This window comes from Martes martes (genome assembly GCF_963455335.1).
Source record: "Martes martes genome assembly, chromosome: 5".
In the NCBI taxonomy this organism is placed as follows: domain Eukaryota; kingdom Metazoa; phylum Chordata; class Mammalia; order Carnivora; family Mustelidae; genus Martes; species Martes martes.
Window position 1 is genome coordinate 138,074,741 of NC_137892.1, and position 21,369 is coordinate 138,096,109.

General features: G+C 43.9%; 1 protein-coding gene across 2 annotated transcripts; it reads left to right on the plus strand.

Moving 5' to 3' along the window:
- The first annotated feature begins 233 nt into the window (after window positions 1–233).
- Window positions 234–20,460, plus strand: CAPSL (calcyphosine like). Of its 2 annotated transcripts, XM_080804894.1 has the most exons (6): window positions 281–362; window positions 4,534–4,670; window positions 7,712–7,889; window positions 8,190–8,399; window positions 12,942–13,045; window positions 18,906–20,460. In XM_080804894.1, the coding sequence occupies exons 1-5, from the start codon at window positions 306–308 to the stop codon at window positions 13,041–13,043; spliced, it is 684 nt and encodes a 227-aa protein (XP_080661020.1). In that variant the 5' UTR covers window positions 281–305; the 3' UTR covers window positions 13,044–13,045; window positions 18,906–20,460. The 2 variants fall into 2 exon arrangements, with proteins under 2 accessions (XP_080661021.1, XP_080661020.1); XM_080804895.1 differs by lacking the exon at window positions 12,942–13,045 and having other exon boundaries at window positions 234–362.
- The last annotated feature ends 909 nt before the right edge of the window (window positions 20,461–21,369 follow it).

Below are 21,369 nucleotides of genomic sequence, written 5' to 3' on the forward strand. Positions count from 1 at the left end.
TCAGAAAGCCCCGCTCCAAGTCAGGTTAGCTGCCTTCTTCTGATTTGTGGTGGCTGAGTAGTAGGGTTGCTCTCCCCAACCCTCTTACTCCCTCTTCCCCCGCTCTAAACTAAGCCCTTAATAAACATTTGTTGGAGAAAAGGACCGAGCCCCCCCTGCGGAAATGTGCAGACACAGTGTCAACACTAGGTGGCGCTGCGGCCCCGTGCTTGGGGAGGGCACGCTCTTTCTGCGGTCACCAGGCCGGCTCCTAGAAGCTCAGGGAGGGTCTTCTGCAGTCTAGGGACGCTTTACCTCGTGCAGTGATGTTAAGTGACACACGTTTGGGGACAGACTCTTGCCCAGGTGCCTGGAGCCTTAAGGTAAGTTCCGGAAGCCCTGAGTGTCGTCCTTCATCACCAAAACCCTCCCCTGTTGGGCTTTGTTTGAAACCCCCCAGTTCTTACCAAACTTTGTTTCCTGTCCTGCTTAACCACGGGACTTCAGTGGTTAATCTTCAGTGGTTAAGATTCTGCGCTGTTTGGGACGCCTGGGTGGCTCAGTGGGGTAAGCCTCTGCCTTCCGCTCAGGTCATGATCTCAGGGTCCTGGGATCAAGTCCCTCATGGGGCTTTCTGCTCAGCAGGGAGCCTGCTTCCCCCCCCCCCCCCACCCTTCTCTCTCTCTGCCTGCTTCTCTGCCTACTTGTGATCTCTCTCTGTCCATGAATAAATAAAAATCTTTAAGTAAAAAAAAAAAGATTCTGCGCTGTTCAAGGAGTTGCTGCTCAGTCATCCTTCCTCTCTGACACTTGTGACTTGAAAACAGCGCACAGAACATACATTTGTTGATGAACCGGGTAACTAAGCGATGAATGTGAGTGGTTAACTCAGGCATTTCAAGAATCATGGCAGGAGGGAATGGACTTCTTTTTACTGAATATATCAGAGTCAACCCCAGAGGCCACCATGTGCATGGTCACTGTGTGGGGTCAGGCACAAGAGGTAGAACCCGCAGGAGGCTTTCCTGGGCTCTGCCCTGCTCTCCTGTGGATGGGAACCACCTACTGTGCTTTCAGATTCTTTTATCTTATTTCACAAACGTGGTGTAGAAAGAGCTCTGCTGGAACGTCAGAAGAACTACGTTTGGGTGTCAGCCACGATCTGGGGGCAAGTTGCTTTACCAGCGCACGCCTCAGTTCCCCAGTCCGTTGAGGGAGGAGGGGCTTGGGGTGACCTCCTGGGAGCCACACCGAAGGCGCCCCCCTTGACTTTATCAGTGAAATAGAAACCATAACTGTAACTAGCTCACAGGGTTTGTTTTTTTTTAATTGAGGTGAAATTTACATAATGTGAAATTAGTCATTTAAAAATATACTGTAGATTCGTAATGTTGTGCAACCACCATCTGTATCGGGTTCCAAAACATTTTCATCACCCGCCCTCCCGCCCCTCTAAAAAACTCCACTCCCCAAGGCCGCCCTCCCCCAGGCCTTGGCCACAGCCAGTCTGTGTTCTGTCTCTGTGCATTTGACTGTTCTAGATGTTCCCCATACATGGAATCCGTATGTGACTTTGGCTTTTCCTTCTTGTGTCTGTGCATGCAGAATGGCTTTGTCCCACTCTCTGCCTGTTGCATTGCTACTCCCCCCGCAAGGCCAGATGTGAGGTCCCTTCCCCAATTCCCGCGGCTCTCTGCTGAAGCCCCAATCTTGTAGTTTTCTCACTCTACCCTAATCATCCATGTGCACCTCCCCTCCTCCAGCCGCTAGTGAAGTCTGGGCTCCTGAAGAACAGGGACAGACCCGGGTTCATCTTCGGGTTCCCAGCCCCCAGCAGACTCCGACCAACGGTACCTACCCAACAAATAGCTGTTGAATTAGCAGACGAGTCCACTCTTTATATGGGTCAAGGTTACACTTACTGCACAGAAGGACCAGGCAGGAGCGTGGGAACAGTAAAGGATAATGCAGTGGTATTATGGTCCCAAACCCGGGTCCACAAGGACGTAGGGCATCTGAAGACTGGGTGACCTTGGAGAAGCGGAACCATGTTCTGTCCATCTGTTTCTCTGTGGACGGACATTTGGGCTTTCTCTGCCTTTGGCCACTGTGAGGAATGTGGCTGTGAACAGGATGCACGCGTATTTGATTGAGCTTCTGTTTTCAGTTCAGCTCCTTGGGGGTTTGTGAGGCCTGGGCACACGCCTACCATGGGGTCGGGGAGCCAGAAACTCTAGCAATTGACGCTATTAATTTTGAAGGTGTGTCAGTAGGGCCCCACGTGGGTCCTTTCTCGTGCTGTCTCTCACACACCCCGTTACTGGTTTGTAGCCTGTGTGTCTCTCCATTCCCCGCCTGCCCCGTGACTGGTGTGGCAAACCAGAGCCAGTAGGGCGGGGTGAAAAAGGCAGGGGAAGAGGTAGTGGAAATGAGGACAGGGAGGTAAATAGGGGGAGGGACAACCATGGGGCAGAGAGCTCTGAGTGATGGCTGGGGGCCTGAAGGAGCTATCACTGAGGTGGATTTAAGAATGAGGAGGGCACGAGATTGCCAATTGCCTTTCCAGCTCCCTTGGTGGCGGGGAGGGGCACGGTGGTGGTGCTGCTGGCAGCCCCTGGTCAGGGCTCCTCAGGCTGCTCAGGGCTAGGAAGAGCCTCGGGCAAGGCTAGCTGCGTAAGGGGGCAGGGGGTGCCTGGAGGGAACTTCAGTTTTCATACAGAAACCCAGGGTTCTGACTGTGGCTGAAGCCTTCCGTGGGATGGCCTTAGGGCTAGAAGCTGGGGTCAAGCTCCAGGAGTTGTCAGTTTGACATCAGGTGACAAAATAGTAACAGGAAAATGAAGGTTTGAAGAAGCTAATGCTTCCAGGAAGGCAGCCGATTTGGGCTGTGGCTGAGATTGCTGGGTGAGTTTGAGACCTGTGTGTACAGGCCCACTGGGAGTGGAGAGAGAGGTCTCCAAAAGCATGGCGGGTGGCCATCTGAATTCTGGCAAACCCATTCCTTTGCTGCTGGAGGAAGGGAGAAAGGATCCAGCCAGCTTTGGGCAGACCAGTTTCTTCTTCATGTGGAGTAAAGCGACCAGGACCTAATGGACAAAGGCCTCCTTCTTGCCTTGGGGGTCTAAGAGACCTGAGAATTACTCCCAGTTACATTCATGTCGTGGGAACCAGAATGCGGATCAAGAAGGAGAGAACTTACAAGTTGGCTCTTGGGACGCGTGGTAGGAAACGAGGCAGTTGGGAATTCACATCCCTGACTTCTCTGTTCTGGTCTCAGTTTTCAGTCTAAGATTCCCTCGTTCCAAAGTGAAATAATGAGATTTTTGTGGGGAGAACTCATGACTTGTAGTGTAGATGAACAGCCTTAGAGAGCATCCGTCTGAGAGTTGTCGGCCCTATGAAAAGAATTCCCTCCTCCTGGTGTGGGCCTCAGGAGAATTGCCAGCACTTGGCCAGGGACAAGGCGTGGGAGTGGGGGAGCCCTTGAGCCAAGGGCAGATCCATTCCAACACCATCTTTTCTGCATTTGAATGCTGTGTCTGCCTACCCCTCAACTGTCTTGCTCCTTCATTCACAACTTCCATTAAGAAAAGTAATTTCTAGAATCCCTCATTTGCTGGGTCAGTGAGCTCATAGGAGGATTAGTTGTTTTTGGAACAGGGAAGAACTGTAAAATCGTTCAAGCCTTTCACTTGACAGAGAAGGAGAAACCAGAGGCCCAGAGATTTGCTCAGACGTCGCTGAGAGGGAGTTGGAGTCTGGACTAGAACCTGGGTCTCCAAGCCCTCATCCCAGACTGCTTTCTACTTCTGCAGGTTCTGAAACCCCAAACCGCCCTGTAGGAGTTTGTATGTGGCTCAGGGACCTCTCGGGAGGGAGGTTCACGGTACCCACCCTCTCCTATTTCTGAATATTTAAAACACAAAAGCCAAACTGTAGACAAAAAAAAGATCTTAGATCTACTTGTCAGGAGAGAGAGAGTAGCTGTTTACCATTCTCTGTCTCAGGAATCCAGGTGGTAATGAACACCAACCTGTTAATGAAAACATGCCAGTTACAGGCAGGAATTACGAGGACCCAGCGTGGAGAAGCTCAGCCAAGACAGGAACAATAAAAATTAATGTTTAGACCAAAGAGGAGAATATTAAATGTGGAGTCCAAGGGAATATGTAGAATGCTAACTACAAGAATAAAACATAGAAGGGCTACTCAAAAAGGAGAATATAGGGAAGTGTGACTTTTCATTTTATGGTGGGAGGAGTGTTTCGACGAGATGAAAGTGTATCTGGGAAAGGCTGTTTATTTGAACCGTTGTCCAGAACTGTTGTCCGGGCTGGAGAAATCAGATGTCCTCAGGACCAGAGAAGTAAGCAAGGAATACTCCAGGCATATAGTTGGTCTAGCTAAAAGCTGGAAATTCTGGGAAGTTCGAGGCTTTTCCCAGGAAGTGGATAAGAGTGTTTTCCTTCTGGGAGAGGCTGCTGTCCCCCTGCCCAGCCAGAAGCAGGTGATGAGCCCCGAGCTCTGCTGATGTGCTGTGAATTCTCCTCTCAGATGGCAGGGACAGCACGGCACGATCGAGAGATGGCGATCCAGGCCAAGAAAAAGCTCACCACGGCCACTGACCCCATTGAAAGACTCCGACTGCAGTGCCTGGCCCGGGGCTCCGCAGGCATCAAAGGACTCGGCAGGTAGGATCTGGGCCAGGGGGTAGCAGGGGGCCAAAGTAGAGAGGCGGGACACAGCCAGGTGAGGCTATGACTAGCTCTGGGTCTTTGAGCAAGTCTTGGCCTCCCAGGGTCTCCATTCCCTAGTTGTAAAATGCAGTTTGGAAGAACTGATCTCTGAGGCCCCTTGTGACAATTTTTAGTTCTTTGTCTGAGATTCAGCAAGGCTGTGTCTGTGACAAGAGAGCACAGCTACTGGGACACCTAGAAGTGAAGAGAGAAGCCTGTCCAGATCCCAGAGACACGGAGCAGAATCTGGAGAGAGACGCTCCTAGCAGCTGTGAAAATAGGGGCTGGTGTGGAAGAGGGAGGAGGTTGCTCTCAGGTGGTCCTATCTTGCTCACCTCTGGGGGGCCACAGGAATTGCCTGTGGGATATCCCACTGCAGTGGGATCCTCCCAGCTCCATAGAGCCTGTCCTCGGACCCTCTGATAGTGGGAGAAGTCCTCGAAACCTAAGGAGGAAGAGATTGTTAGCCTCCAGTGGGCAGATCCTGTGCATTCTCTCTCTCCTTTTTAAAAGTTTTAAAAAAATTAATCAATCAATTAATTTACTTGAGAGAGAGAGCGTTTCCGTGGTGGGCAGGGGGAGCAGGGAGAGAGGCAAGCAGACCCTGAGTGCAGAGCCCAGCACGGGGCTTGATCCCACCACCCTGAGATCGTGACCGAGCCAAAATCAAGAGTCAGACGCTTAACTGACTGAACCACCGAGCCCCCCATTACCTCCCTCTGACAGACTACAGGAGAGCCTGCCATGAGCCAGGTGCGTGTACGTTCGTGGGTGAACAAGGTCCCTCCAGGCCCCAGGCAGGCCTTAGACTGAGGAGACTGAGTGTCACGGAAGTGAGAATCTCTGTGGTGATGTCGTGTGTGAGAGAAGTACAGGGCACCCCAGCAGGGGCCCCGGCCTCGCATGCGGAGGTTGTGGACGGCTTCTCTTCCAGTGAGGTACTTGCTGAGTATCAGGAGTGTCATGTTCAATGGCCTCAAATTCTCACAGGAAGCCCAGTGTCGTCAGAAGTCCAGACTGTGGACACATGGACCCTGGTGGCCAGGCGGCCACAGTCCAGCAGGAAGACTAGCCCACTTCCCTTCACTACCGTATCACCCTAACTTCCAAACTCCATCTCTTTCATTCTGGAGTCCTATCACTGTCGTTGGTGCAAACCCCTCAGGGACACTGCCCTCTCGTCCACTCACTGACCTGCTCAGTTGAGTCCCTCTTGCTGCCTGCATCTCCATCCCCCAGACCAATCCCTAACAGCCCTGCCCCTATGAGCCGGTTTATTGGCTCATTTATTGGCTCATTCATTCTCCAATGTGCCGTCTGCCCCTGCCCCTTTACCGGTTTTGCCCTTTCCTTAATCACTCTTCAACTCAAGTGGAAGCTACCCCCTCCTGTTTCCCTCGTGATTAGACTAGGGTTATGGTTTTTTGACACCACAGAAAGGAAGCACCATTTTCATTGCATCATGTCAAGGATGCATACTGTCAACTTGACTTATCACTATTGATGTTGACCTTGGTCATCTGGCTGAGACAATGTTAGTCTGGCTTCTCCAATGTAAAGTTACTGTTTCCTCCCTTTCTGTATTGTACTCCTTGGAAGGAAGTCTCTGTGCAGAGCCACACATAGGGATTGGGGAGTATGCTTTCCTCCTTGAGGGCAGAGTATGTGCACAATTTATCTGGAATATTTCTGCAAGAGAAATTTGCCTTTTCTAAATAATACTTGCTTATTTCTTTATTGAATCATTTACTTAAACCAATACGGACTCATGGATATTTAGTTTATACTTCGGGTTACAACTCAACACTATTTTATTGCCCTAAATGTTGAAGTCTGGGCCTTAGGAGATCTTTCACTTGGCTCCTGTGTCCCTCTGATGTAGCCCCATCAATGTAGTTTTGTTTGTTTTCAGCACTTCCTTACTTTCTGGTATAAGATATTCCAAGCTCATCTCGTGTATTTCATGCCCCAGTCTTAGAATCAGACATTTCTCCAAAAAGCCCCATTCCTTTTATTGAAGAATTGTATTAGAAACCAAGATCTAGGCTCTAGATGTGCTTGTTAATGGGGTGTTACTTCTAGGTTCTCTTAGCTGACAGAAAATGAAAATATATGATATATGTACATAGCTATAGATTTTTTATATGTAATCATTTTGTTTATATTAAGCTAAACATGGGTTCATATCAGTGTCTCCAACTCTAGCCCGTTACCCGCATGTGTCAGACCATTCTAGCCTCCTCCCCTAGCTCATCTAAATTCTCATTTCAACAGTGATACACCTAGCTTCCACCACCTGCCGGCTGTTTACTCAGTTGTTTAATTCCAGTATAGCTTATAGCATGTCAGAATTGTTCACTCAAATCTCCACGGGAAATAATCTTTATCGACTAGAGTCCGGTGCTTATGTGCAGTTCCTTGTGCCTTTAGTCCTACGCACTCTTCTCATTTCCGCAGTTACAAGTCAGCATACCCCACCCCACATTCAGTGAGTTTAGTTCAAACTTTTGTAATACAGTTAGGTTCTCCTGTCACCGTCTACATTCCTTCCTGGGATCTCCTGACCTCCTAAATAATTTTTAAAAATTTATACACATTAATGTTTACTCTTTGTACTGTAAAGTTCTGTGGGCATTAGCTAGTGCATAGGGCCACGTACCCACCATTATAAAATCATACAGAATATTTTCACTGCCCTAAAAATCCCCTGTGCTCTGCCTGTTCTCTTCTCCTCTTTCCCTTGTCTTTTTAATGTCTCTATAGCTTTGCGTTTTTCAGAATGTCATAAAATTAGAATCACATAGTACATTTTATTTTATGAGAGGCTGGGAAGAGGCTCTCCTATTTTGGAAGGAGGGTTCAGAGCAGAATCTAGGGCTTCTGTATTTTACTTTAAAAAACTTTGAGAGTGTTTATTCTTACATCTTTATTCTTACGCCTTGTTCTCTGTTTTTTTTTTCTTTCTTTCTTTTTGTGTCCGTTTATGTTTTCTTTAGAGTGTTTCGAATTATGGATGACAATAACAACCGAACTCTTGACTTCAAAGAATTTGTGAAAGGGCTAAATGATTATGCCGTGGTCATGGAAAAGGAGGAGGCGGAAGAGCTCTTTCGGAGATTTGATAAAGATGGAAACGGAACAATAGACTTCAATGAATTTCTTCTTACATTAAGAGTAAGTGGCCTCATGAATCTGTATCTGCTGAGTATGGCTTTCACATGGTTTGGGTTGGCTATTTTAAGGTTTTGTTTTCAGAAGTTGTCAGTGCACTGTGGAGGAGATGGGAAGGAGATCAGTAACAGGTTTAGGGACTTTTCAGAGTAATTGTCATGCGTGTTGTTTAACGGCACGCAAACCATTTCATACCCTTGAGAGGAAACAGATATTTCATGATGTATGATACAAAACAAGCTCATTTACTTGTGTTGTCTGTATGTGTGTGTGTGTGGTTTTTTTTTTTTCCTATTTATCTAGCCTCCAATGTCTAGAGCCAGAAAAGAGGTAATTATGCAAGCTTTTAGGAAGTTAGACAAGACCGGAGATGGAGTTATAACAATTGAAGATCTTCGTGAGGTATATAACGCCAAACACCACCCTAAGTACCAAAATGGAGAATGGACGGAGGAACAAGTATTCAGGAAATTTTTGGATAACTTTGATTCACCCTATGACAAAGATGGATTGGTAAGTAGAAGAGCTTAACTTCAGTGGAATTTCTTCTGTCGAATTTGTAATTTTAGTTAGGAATAGAGCCAAAGCTTTAAGAGATATGTGTAACATATTCCTTATAAGTAGAAGTAAAGTATTTCCTTAGAGACTATCTAGAAAGTTGGGAAAGGAAGTGATAAGATATGTATGTGTGCACATATATTGGTAAGGGATCCACACACGGCTAAATACCCATCATCTGGAGAACGTGGTCTTTTGATTTAACACTCCATTTCATGGTCACTGTACTTACCATACTTAGCCAGCCACATTCCAATGAACTAGACTGCAGGAGAGCCTATTTAACTTCAAAATGAAACCATAATTTAATTTTTTGGAACATGATTCACAAGGTTTTTCAGGCTGTGTCAGTGCTTTTCACACTCACCCACACAACATTGTGTGTCATCACGCTTTGCTATGCAGGCATGCCATTTAAGGAAGGCCCTCAGTAAAGGGAATGCCAGATAACAGAATTCACTTTGATTTCATCTTTAGTGCGCTTTGAGATTAACTTGCATTTGGAAACTACAGTGGCCTTAAAAAAAAAAAGGCAACCACCCCACCTCCATTAACTGGTATCTTTAGGCTACAAATGCATAGTCTGATAGGCTAAGGAATTGCATCTCTGCAGCTGTGTCACACTGAGATGACAGTGTCAGTCATCTGTCTTTTATCAACAGCCGTAAGTGGACTTTTGAACTTGGCCTCAGTTCTGCTATTAGGTGTCTTGGCCGCTCTGATGATGGGGAAGGGAGTGTTCTCCTTGGCTGACAGTCAGTGCAGCAGAACCCTAGGGAGGGTTCTTCACCCCCAAGTTACAGAGGAAGAAGAGTGGGGCACTGGGCAGGAAGAAAAATGACAATGGTAGGAATAGGAAACAAGGCATCCCCTTCTGAAGGGAATTTCCCCCAAATTTTTCTGTGAAACTTCATGGAAAGTCTTATTAGCAAGGGGTTAGGGGACTACCTTTCTTTCCTTCCTGCTGACATTTTCCCCCAGGGGACAGAGAAATACCCCTCCTTTTAGTTGAAGGAATTATAGAGGTGGATTAAAAGAAGGGGTTGGGGGTAGATTTTGTAGGGCGGCCTAATGCTTAGGGACAGACGTAACAGAACTGAACCGTATGTTTTCTTCCAACATAGCCGGCCTTTGATCTCTGAAATGGGAGTGGAAAAATAGTTAACTGCCATTTCCCCAAATTAGCCCACCTCTACATGAGATCCCAGGGTGTACTTGCCTGCTCTCTGCAGGTGGTTCCTTCTCCCCGTTGCCAGGGGAAACCTCAGCTGCTCTTTGCTCTAACCCAAGTCAAAGTGGCCGGTTGTTATGATTCAGCTGATTTAAAGTTCCCACCCTGTCCTTTCTGACATTTATTTTAACAAGCCATCTCAAGTTCTCAAATACTCATAAAGGTCACTGGGGGTTTTTAGCAGTTATAGTGTTTGATATTACCTGAATATCACAGACCCTGTATAAATGCCCAGCTGACTGTGCCTGATCAGCATCTGGGGGGATGGATTAATAATGTACATTACTGGCTACCGGGCAGAACTACAGAACCTGATGATTTTCGGGTGGAGATCAAGGATTTGCAATTTTAGTAAGGGCCCCAGATGACTCTTAATCATGTTCACATTTGAGATCCTTGTCTCTAAAAGATTCAGAAGTGCCCCTTTTTAATTACTACATATAATACGTACATGAACCTTATGCGGCATAATTTCAGATCTAGATCATTTATTGAGTACTTACCTACTGGGTATTGTACTAAGGGTTTTACAGGGAGATCTCACCTAAAAGACATAATGAAAATGTTTCTGGAATGTGATGTGTGGTTCAGACTTTTGTACACTGAATCATATTTTAAATGCACAAGGAACTGTTCATGTAAAGAAACTCCATGGTAAATTCTTTCATAAAGAGGATAATTGGTTCTTAACTTATCTTTCCAAATTGAGTTTTTTATACATCAAGATTTCTTATGGTGAAGCATAGCTATGTTTGAAGCCAGTGCACTCATTTATGGTTAAAATGTATAGCTCATATCCAAATAAGACAGAGTTTAGACTAAGGCAAGAAATTTAGTACACTTCTCAGCTAAGGATGATGCTCAAATTTGTGGGCTAAGCTCTCAAGTAGTTATAAAGGCTCCTGGGGTTTATAGTAGTCATGGATTTGGATGTAATGGTCCTGTACTAATAATTCCCATACCTCACCCTCCAAGCAATGGGTGCACCAGAAGTCATGTGGATGAAAGCAACTTCATAATGTATGAAGTGAACCTTATTCACTCTGATTCTTTTTTTTTTTTTTTAAAGATGTATTTATATATTTGAAAGAGAGAGAGACTGAGCAGGGGAAGGGACAGAAGCAGGGGGAGAGAGAGAGAATCTCAAGCAGACTCCCCGCTGAGCATGGAGCCTGAGGTGGGTCTTGATTTCATGACCCTGAGATCACGACCTGAGCCAAAATCAAGAGTCATACGCTTAACCAACTAAGCCACCCAGGCACCACCCTCTCTCCTATTCTATCTCTAAACCCACCCTAGTTGGTTGTGATTTTTACTTCTTGTTTTTAATATCTATGTTTGAAAGTTTTCATTTATATATTTCATTTTACAATTACAAATTTAAAAAAAAAATCTCTCAGAAGTAGATTAGCCTTTGAGAGAATAAGGGTCTTGTTGTCTCATCTATCTCATAGAGTGTTTTTTAATAATTAAAATTATTTTAAATATATTACTGAGTATGTACAAATAACCTAAACTTATCTTATGATTTTTTAAAATCCGTCTTAAACAGAGAAAAGGGTACTGTACTCTGTATCCTGACTCAAATATTCCCATCGTTCCCATCTGGGACACACTCCATCATATAATAAATATTCCATCAGCCAAGGGTAGCATCATCAAGAGGCTGACCAAGAGCAGGGGCATCCACTTTCTCACTTTTTACTAATGTCCAACAAGATAATTCAGTAGTCAGGTATTATTAGTGAAAGGTGCTTTACTACGATGAGGGCAAACTTGGGGAAATCATAGGATTTGCGATTCAGGCTATTCTCTGTATAAGGTGAGTCTCAGGAAACAAGCAGACACCTCACTAAGAATAACTGAAGGCCTTTTCTGAAATGATCAAACATCTGAGCTCTGATGTCCAGTTTTATGTAACCTGACTCTCAGATGGGGTTTAATGCTAGATAACGGACGAATGCAAAGGAAGACATAGGTAAAGAAATTGAAGAAAGTAGAACATTAAGAGTGTTCTGATTATAGTAAAAGCTACGCACATTGACTTCTACTTCTAGGCCACTGAAAAGCCCAGCTTAACTATTAGCTCAGTCCAATGACTTTCTTCCTTCTGGATCTTACTATGTTGGGCTCATGTGGGAGCTAGGTATAGGGAGCGAAATATGGATCCTGTGACTTTTCTTCTCTGTTCACTTTTAATTGCAGCAAAAACAGGTAAGTAGGTGAGTCAGCTCCATGATTCTTAGAAGATATAGGTAGGTATTTTGTGGAAGAGGGGTTTATTTTTCATGGGTGTATTTATGGGTTTATTTATATAGATTTATTTATTATTTATTTATGGGTTTCACTTTTTGTGATGCTTTTAATCCTTTCTGACACTTAACATTGAGGGCTAACAGCCATCATAATTGCTTCTGTGTCTTCCCGTGTAAGCAGGGCTGTACTTGGGCTAAACTGATTGGTTAGAGAGCTCAGTCAAACAGGAAAACAGTTCTTTCCCTGAGTCACCTAATCACGTCAGCCCGATAGTTGAACTGTAACGCACATACTGCCTACACCTATTAAAAAATAAGATTGATAACTATTGTTTCTTCTTTCTAGAAGGAAAGTAAAATAAAATTCTAGCCTAGGTAAACACATTAATTGGTATTCCAAAGAGACAGTTATAGACACGGGATGGAGAAAGGACCCATCCTAGGGGGTGCGGGAAGGCATGGAGCAGAGGTTGCCTTTTTTGCCCCACTCACTTTGTGCCTTGAAACGAGTACATTCTATCTTAAAAAAAAAACATGAGGCCAAGGAGTATTTAAGTAGAAATCTGTTTCTTTATTCACAGGGCAGAATCCCACTTTCTGAAAGGTGAACCATTACTTGCCCTGACCCAGAACCTGAGGCTCTATTTCTGACATGTCGCAGAAAGTCTGTACTAACTACCACTAAAGAAACTTCTTTCTCATTCTGCATTTCAGTCACACTTCTCCAAACGGATGGGCTCCTGCACTTAAAGAAAGGCGAGAGCCTGTGTCTCACTTTTCATTTAGGTTGGTCTGGAAATTTTCAAGACTTTCTACTCCTCTTTCCCCTCGGCTACCCCTCACGGCCATCCTCCGCTTGACTGTTTCCTCTTGTCTGAGATCTATTCTTGATCTGTGTCACTAAAGAGCCTTGCCCAAAGTTTCCCTCTCATTTCCAGGTACTGGTGATGGGCCTCTACAGAAGCGGTGGGTAGCAAAGCTTTGTTTTTGTGTCTCACTTTTCCACCACAGGTGACCCCTGAAGAGTTTATGAATTACTACGCGGGGGTGAGCGCGTCCATTGACACGGATGTGTATTTCATTGTCATGATGAGAACTGCCTGGAAGCTCTAAATGTAGGACCTGGGGACCAGGGTCTTGGGTATAGCCATGTGGCTCCAAATGGTTAAACATCAGCGCCACACCGGGATCACATTTGATTTCATGTTCATCCCAGTTTCTTTCGTGTCAACGCACACTGCATCTTCTGGGACAGAAAAGACAGGATGTAGTTCATTGTGGCCTCGCTTTGCTAAAGCTGTTTCCTTAACTCTATCTACTAGAGGGATTAACTAAAATAAGATTCAGAAAGCTACTAGAGCCGGGCTCTGGGATACATACACATGTCTAATAAACATAGGTGTCTTCCTTGGCCATAAATAAAAGTTTGACTATTTTAATTACATTCCCTACCCACGTACCCACAGTCTTTCTCCACTTCATTTTAGGTGGTCTGTTTCTAGGTGGGCGAATTCACCTGTTTTTATATATGACTGTAAATATTTAAGTGCTTCAGTTCCAAATTGAGACCAGAAGAACCACACATTGGCCTCAATTTTTATACCTGAATCTTAAGTTTCTCTGCCAGTGGTTTAGGGAAGCCTCAGTTTGGTGAGTAGGTTTAGAATGACATTTTTGGGTCATCTAAAGTATCTGTGCGAGGGGAGGCCATTTCCTTGAGCAGGTGAGCTAGGACCATCCGTGTGGTTAAAGTCTCAGGCTGGGCTGTGCTCTCAGTTATTATGTGGGAGCTCTTGCCCTGTGAGTGAGCAGACCATATCAGCAAACCTTTGTCTGGTGGAATGTTCATCTCCCCTGTCCCTTCCATGGGCCAATAATATTGACATTCCTACCAGTACAAGTACTTGAGTAGGCCTGCTACTCCAAGAAGATTTTCCATCTTGACACTTCATGGCCCAAAGTGTTCTCCTCCCAGATCTAAGCTTTAGCTTCATATTGTCAGTGTGTGAGAATCTCCCCATGAAAGGCTTAAAAGCAAAGGCAGCCCCAGCTACTAGCAAATAGATATTGAAACCACCACTGTCCCTCTATGTGTTCTGTATCTGGGGCCAGAGGTAGAAGCACAGTGACAGCCCTTTGACTATGGTGCTGGAGATAATGACTACCTGCCTTGTTACTCGAGGACAGTCTTTTTTGTCACCTCTGTCCCTGGTTGCATTCATCCCCTGGTTTGGGGATGTGGATTGGGATAATAGTCCCCTTTAAGATCCAATGTATTTAAGTGGCTCTGGGTTTAGGGTCAATCAAACACACTTGCTGTATTTTGTACTAATTCACTTGTTTACTTTTTATCTCAGAGAGTTGGAAGTGGAGATCAAGTTACACATTGATTTAAAATTTGTGAAAGCAGGTGTTTCCAGATAAGAATCATAGAAGTTTGTTTGTTGTCAAGAAGCCAATTTCCCACTTCCTTATGACAGGCTGGACAAGTCACCTTTTTCTTGAGTATGGGAGCATTCCCAAATTATGGGAAGTTAGTTTTTCAGAAATTGATTGCACAAGTCTGGCTTTCCAACTGACTTTATTCTCTAGGCTTATGTAGAGATTGGCAGGCCAAAAGATGCCAGGTGTTATGAAGAGATATGTAGAAATGAGGTAGAAATCCAGAAGAGATTATGATGGAATGCATAGGGAAAAAAAAAATCCATGTTTTCTGTAACCTGCAACTTGCAGATAATGGCGAAGGAGAGGTCCCAGGTTTCCTGGCCATGATTTCAAGCGTATTTCTCTAGATAGATTTGTGCCTTTGATTTTGGGAATGACTCATACCTCTGCTTAATTGGAGCCATAGAGTTAGCATGTGATTCTGAACAAGGACTAGGTTGTAGCTATCAGCTTTGTCTTCCCCAATCGTACTCTCGTTTCCTGTCTAATTGGGGCACAGCAATCAGATTTCAGATAACCTGTACCTCAGTGTGTATCTGGTCACATTCAGATGTCTCCCTTCCAGCAGGTAGATTCTGGGCCCACAAGTGAGGATTCCACCAAGGACCCCCCCCCCCGTACCCCCCGCAATCCCATCCCCCGTGCCCAGTAAAGAAGATCTAACAACCTGATGGTCAAGAATCACTACATTCCTATTCTGAGTCTTAACTGTGATTTCTGGCCTCGTCAGGGCTCACTCATAATTTAACTCTTACTCCTTCTGGTAGCAGTGGGAGGAACAAACAGTCATTTAAGAAAAATCATTTGCTAAGAACACTTTTCTGGATGTATTTTCTATTTATTTAACTTACACAATTTAAATATTACTCCATTTGCAATTTAAAAAGTAAATTCTGAGGTCAGAAGCTAAACACAATAAAATATCTCCAACCCTTTGGAACACCTTACCTTTGGGGCCGGGACCCCAGACAGGAAGGAAGGAAACAAGCCAAAGAGAAGAGGATGAGCTTAGCAGCTTTTCATGAAACAGAAACAGTATGTAAAAATTCTGAGAATCAGGATTGGCTACAAGAAGCCACCAATATCAGTACTGAATCTGGGTTCTAACCCTTTCCCCCGCCCCACCCCGCAAAGGCAGAACTAGGCAAGAACAGTGGTCTGACCCTAACCAGCTTCTTCAAGGGCTGGTTCCCACCCTGCCTGAGGAAGTCTTGGTATTGTAGCCTGAGGCAGAATTCTTCCAGCCCATCTGCACGGCTAATTTTCCTAGACATTTGAACCTTGTTAGGATTTTGTCCCAGACCCAAATGACACTCTGAAGGGTGATGTATGGCTCTTTGTAGTTTGGTGGCTACACGGAACAGCACTTCATACCCTAAGAGCAGCTTTTTAAGGCAGAGCTGGGTCCCCGCCAAGGAGGCTGCAGATTGCCTTTGTCACAGTTCGAGGTTGAATACATCCCATCAGTAAATATTTATTGAGTCATTGCTATGTGCCCTGTTCTACTGTAGGCTTTGGGGATAGAGGAAGAAGCTACAGAATAAATGCAAACAAAACCACTGGCTTTGAACCCAAACTAAGAGCCCAGAGTTCAGAGATAAGAGAGGAGGGGAAGCATCAGCACTGAAGGCAGGATAGTCGGGGCCCTTTGTATGGCAGTGTGCTGTAGGACCATGCAGTACGTTTACTGAATGTAGGCAGTCTGTCAAGACACTGCCAGGAAAAGACCCCTCTATTCTTGGAGGCAGATCATTGTCAGTGTTTCACTTCCCTTGGCCACTGTGAATTGCCTCACTGAGCCACGAGAGTACGAGTAGGTAATGATTCAACCCTCTTTAGGCAACCTACAGAGGCAATTTGTTCTGCTGATGTTTAATCAAGTGGAGAGATGAAATTAACCAAATATGTATTCTTGGCTGGTGTGTGGGGGCCCTTCTGCTCCTCCTTCATGAAATTCTACTAACACCCTCTGAGTGGTATACCTTTTTGGATTTATGCACAACCCTCTGGGGCATAAAATGAACCCCCCCGCCTCTGAATTCCAGTTTCTCAGATCGGTCAACAAACTTGGTTTCCTGGAAATTATAAGCTGCTGTTGTAAATTAAGAGCTCGTTGAAAGAAGCAGCAAAGTTTTAAATTTTAGAAATGCTTATGATTCAAGGAAAAATAAAGCTGCCAAAGGATCTGGTAGGTTGTCATATAATGTCATCTTCATGTAACTGATCCTTTGGAAAGCCAGTTTCTAAGTGTGCTTCTATTTCTCCAAGTTGCTGATGTGGAAACTATATAACTTCGATAGAGATAACTAGTTTTTTTCCTTGTCTTTAAAAAAAAAAACTTACTAAATGAATCCCCTAAAATTATGTCTTGTAAAACAGATGATGAGTGAAATCTGTTGAAAGAAACATAAACAAATGATTGATGGGGGTTCTGAGAACACTGCTGTGTGAGAAGAGTTCTTTTGCCACCTCAGTTGGTGCGGTGAGAAGCTTGTGGTGAAGCAGCTCTTCCTCTCTGAGAATAGCATGACCTTCTTGTTTTATTTTCACACCTGCTTCGCCAAAGCCAGTATCTTCCCTCAGCAGAATAGAGTGAAAGGTGCTCTTTAGGAGTGAACCCACTGAAAATGTGAGCCACCGACCAGTAGCTGAGGTTTTGATAATGGAACTTGCAACAACCAGAAAGGTATATCATATCAGGGAAAGAAAAATCTCAAAATGAACTGGCCTGTTCTAGCGTCTTCTTACTCTTTATAAATGGAATTTACTTGTTTATGATTTCTCTGGAGTATGATACAAATTCTAACAGCCACTGAACATGGTAGATGCCATTTCTGTTTCACCAAAGTTCTTGTGAGCACCACGAGTTTCCTGTTCCCACTTTCATTCCCAACATGGGGAAAAGGGCCGCGTGGCTCAGATGTGTCATTCTGCACGAGACCCCGTAATAAATTTAAGAGGGACCCTGTGACTCAGAGCTCAAGCACCTGAAATTTTGAAGCAAGATCTGAGTATGTAGTTTGTAATTCTGTCACGAAAGACTTGAATAACTTTTTCTTTACAAACCTTTGCACTTGGCACTCAGACACGGGTATTGATTCTGGGAACATCTTGATCTCATACTTGAAAGGTTTGAGTTGCTGGTCTCCTAGAAACACTCAGACCACATGCGGAACTGATGATGGTCCGTGCTCTGAGAGAGCCTTGGAACAGAAAAGGAACCTGTAATTGACAGAAAATGACAGATGGCAGAGTAGCTTCTCTTGCCGGGGTCATAGTGAGCCTCCGATTGCTTCCACCTTGATGGGATAAAGTGCCGCACAAACGCAGAGCATTACCAAACATCAGGCATTACCTTCTGAAACCCAGATCATTCTTTTAGTTTCCAAGGGGACTGCAGAATAAACTCTGCTCCACAGATTTCATCCCGAGTCGTGCCTAAAATCTCATTTAGCAACACCGTTCCGCAACCGTTTATTTAAGATTATCTTTGAAGCTGCACGGTAAACAGAGTAAATCACCATTAATTTAAGCTCCTCTAATTGAGCTCACTTAGATAAGGTCTGAGTGAAAATTTACTTCCGTCTCACCAACACTAAAAAGAATGGGTTCTTAAGCAAGTCAGTATAGAAAGATTATAAGAGCTGTGCCGGCTTATATGCATATATGTTTTACAGGTACTTGGAGATATCTGTTTGCACATAAATGTAATGAAAACGCTAGTCATAAAAAGTTCCCACGTATCTGAAAATGGCCCTAGGCCAATTGTTCATTGGCAATACTTTATTTATCTAACTGTGACTCAAACAATTTCTAGATAGTGAGGAGTTCCTATATGGAAATCTTATCCTGATAGTATCTTTAATTGAAACTGAAGCTGAAAAAGTGTTTTATAAAGCTGAATTTCAGTGACTTTTATGATATAAATTTTCAAATATTTTGTTTAAAAAAATCTATACATGCTTGTAGTGGGTAAGCTATGTATGCATTGAAAGCATGATTTTGTCATAATGGCAACAGTTAGGATATTGCTTTGAGGAACCAGAAATTGAGAAGATTTTGAGCTACAAAGTTAGATCTGATTTAATATCTAATACCAACTTTGTCAATTTATCACATTATCATATTGTGTCTTGCCATTCACATGATTTTCTAATTTAACAGAATTCCCTCAGTTGAAGGCTTGAAACATTAACAACTCTGTACTAAAAGAGTTCATCTAGCTTTTGTTTCTATTTTAAAATCTTTCCAAAATATTTTTCTCTTTAATAGCTAACATGTTACATATCATGCTTCTTTAAAAGTTTACTTCCCAGATGGTGCTTTTGGATCATTTAAAATGTTACTTGTGTGATAATTCAGTTGAAGGTGATGAAATTTCTTCTTTGAAAATGATAAGGCCCTTTTCAAATTGTACTTGCTCATGTTTTTAAAAGGACAAAATGTAACTTTACCCCCCCCACCCCCAATTATTTTGACAGCCAAGAATGAGAGTTTGAAAATTTGATGTCTATATTCCTTTTCCTGCAGGGTTGGACTACTCCCATCTAGCAGGCCAAGCAAGTTCCCGCAATGCCCAGCCTCTGAGTGGTACCCCTAAGACTGTGGGGAATAGAATACTCTGTGTTTTTGTATTAAGAAACAGGGGGAGTTAAGAGGGAGGAGAAAGAAATGTAAACCATGGGCTGATTTCTGCTCTTTTAATTTCATTGCCCATTATAGGCTTCACAGGGCCAACGACGAAACACTAATACACATCCTGACCAAAATGAGAAGTTTGCCTTTTAGCACCTCCCATGTGGCTAGTGCCTTACATCCTGCTATTGAATCCCAGCCATCATGGATTTCTGGGTGTCCAAGGATCCTGAGATGCACCCCATTCTCTAGTTCTATCCTTTATTTCAGTCATGTTACTTAAACTTCCTTTCCTTAAAGAGCTTTTTTACCTATACATTTATGCTGTAAATTTCTCTATTCTAAAGTATTAATAATAATCATAAGTATAATCATGCCAAGTATGCTCTGGAGTAGAGCGGTCCCATAGGACCTTCTGTGATGACGGAAATGTTCTCCATCTGTGCTCTCCAAGATGTCAGCCTCTAGCCACATACGGCAATTGAGCAATGGAAATGTGACTAGTGCAACAGAGGAATTCAGTTTTTCATTATGTTTAATTTTAACAAATTTAAACTTAAAAAGCCATGTGTGGTTAGCGGCTACTGTATTGGATAGCACAGTTCTAAACATGTTTATCTTAATGCAAAAAGTGATGGCCATTGGGCAGGTGGGTCTTTAGCCTACCGTGCAAGGGCCCCACCTCAGAGGGGAGGGGCAAGCCAGGTTCCCTGATCCCCAGTTACCTGACTCTCCTTGATTGTCAGTGGCAGATCAGACTCCATTGAAAACATTTCAGGGAGAATGTAAAATGCCTTACCATGTCTCACATATTTTGACACCATTTCCTTGTTTTCCCCCTGCCTTTTATCCCTTTTATCCCTCTCAGGTTTCCAAAGAAGAGTTTTTGAACTATTATGCTGGTGTCAGTGCTTCTATTGACACTGATGCCTATTTCATTTTGATGATGACAAAATCCTGGAGATTATGACTTTCTGTTTGTTAATTCTTCTGGAAATTGGGGACTCTCAGAGAGTGGAATGACTGAAAGAAGTCCAATGCTATAGATTCTTGATAAGGTGTAAACTAAAGTTTCTGAAAGAGCTAGGATTTTAAAAGCAATAGATCTTCAGTCATCTTACTTAATGGCCTGGAATATATGCATTGCTTAAATGCCTGAGGGTATATTTTTAAATCAGAAAGAAAGGAAGACCAGAAGGAAGGAAGGAAGGAAGCCATGAAGTGAGACTGGCAAGTGGTTCTTCGGTGAAATAACGTACCTCTTGTTATAGTTGTTCCCCTTACAGGGGTAAATGTAGATGTTTCCCCAAATCTCTACTTGTTCCCTGTCTTTGCAGTCTTTAGCAGGGGGTGATGATAAAAAGATTGGAAGAACATCTGACTTTGTAAAATTTCCTGAGCTTACTTATTTTGTCTCTTGGTGAATATAAATAAAATTTGTTTTATTCTGAAATTTAATGGTCTTTTTTTTTCTATCTTCATATTTTAAGCCAGGGATTTAAAGTCAACAAATGCCCACACATGCATGAACAGGGATCACAAGTGATTCTGGTGACAAAAGGAAGGTGAGCTCAGTTGGCCCTCTTGGTAGAAGGCTAGGATTTTGTGGGATCACTTCCTGGGTCAACCTATCAGGAAAAAAAGACTTGGAGGCTTTCTGGAACTTTAGGGTACACTAGTGAGGGAGACTTTCAAACTGTTTTGGGAATTCATCTTTGGAACCCACTTTTAGGCACCTCCACAAGGCAGATGATGCAAGGTTTCCTGACCCATTTGTCTTCCTCTAATATTTGCTTCTCAGGAAACAAAAGTGGCTGGAAGTTGACCACACATATAACCACAGACCTTCATCTTGGAGAAATGAGGTGGGAGAGGGGATGAAAGCCTGGGCTTTTCAAACTTTAATGAGCCCCCAAATCACTGGAAGAACTTGTTGAAATGCTAATTCTGATTCAGAAGGCTGGAGTGGGGTTTGAACTTCAGCCTTTCTAACAAGCTTCCCTGTGATGTTGATGCCCCTGGTCTTCAGATAATACTTCAAGCAGGGAGGGATAGAGACACCAGCTTGTATATTTCCAGTGTTTTTGTTTCGCTATTTGTCCATCTGTTGTGGGCCATCATAATTTGTGATTTTCAATTGCTGGGCCATCCTCTCCTTGCCCTCAGAGTCTTGAAAATATGAAGGAGGTACCAAGAAAATATATGTGCCCCCAGGCATGTGTAGGAGCGGAATTGCACTCCCAAGAGGCCTTGTGTGGAAGCATTTTGATTGGAGCATTTCTCACAGCTGAGGGCTGAGTCCTGGAGACTTCCAGCCTTGAGATTCTGAATGTGTCAGCCCACCGGGAGTGGGTCCCTC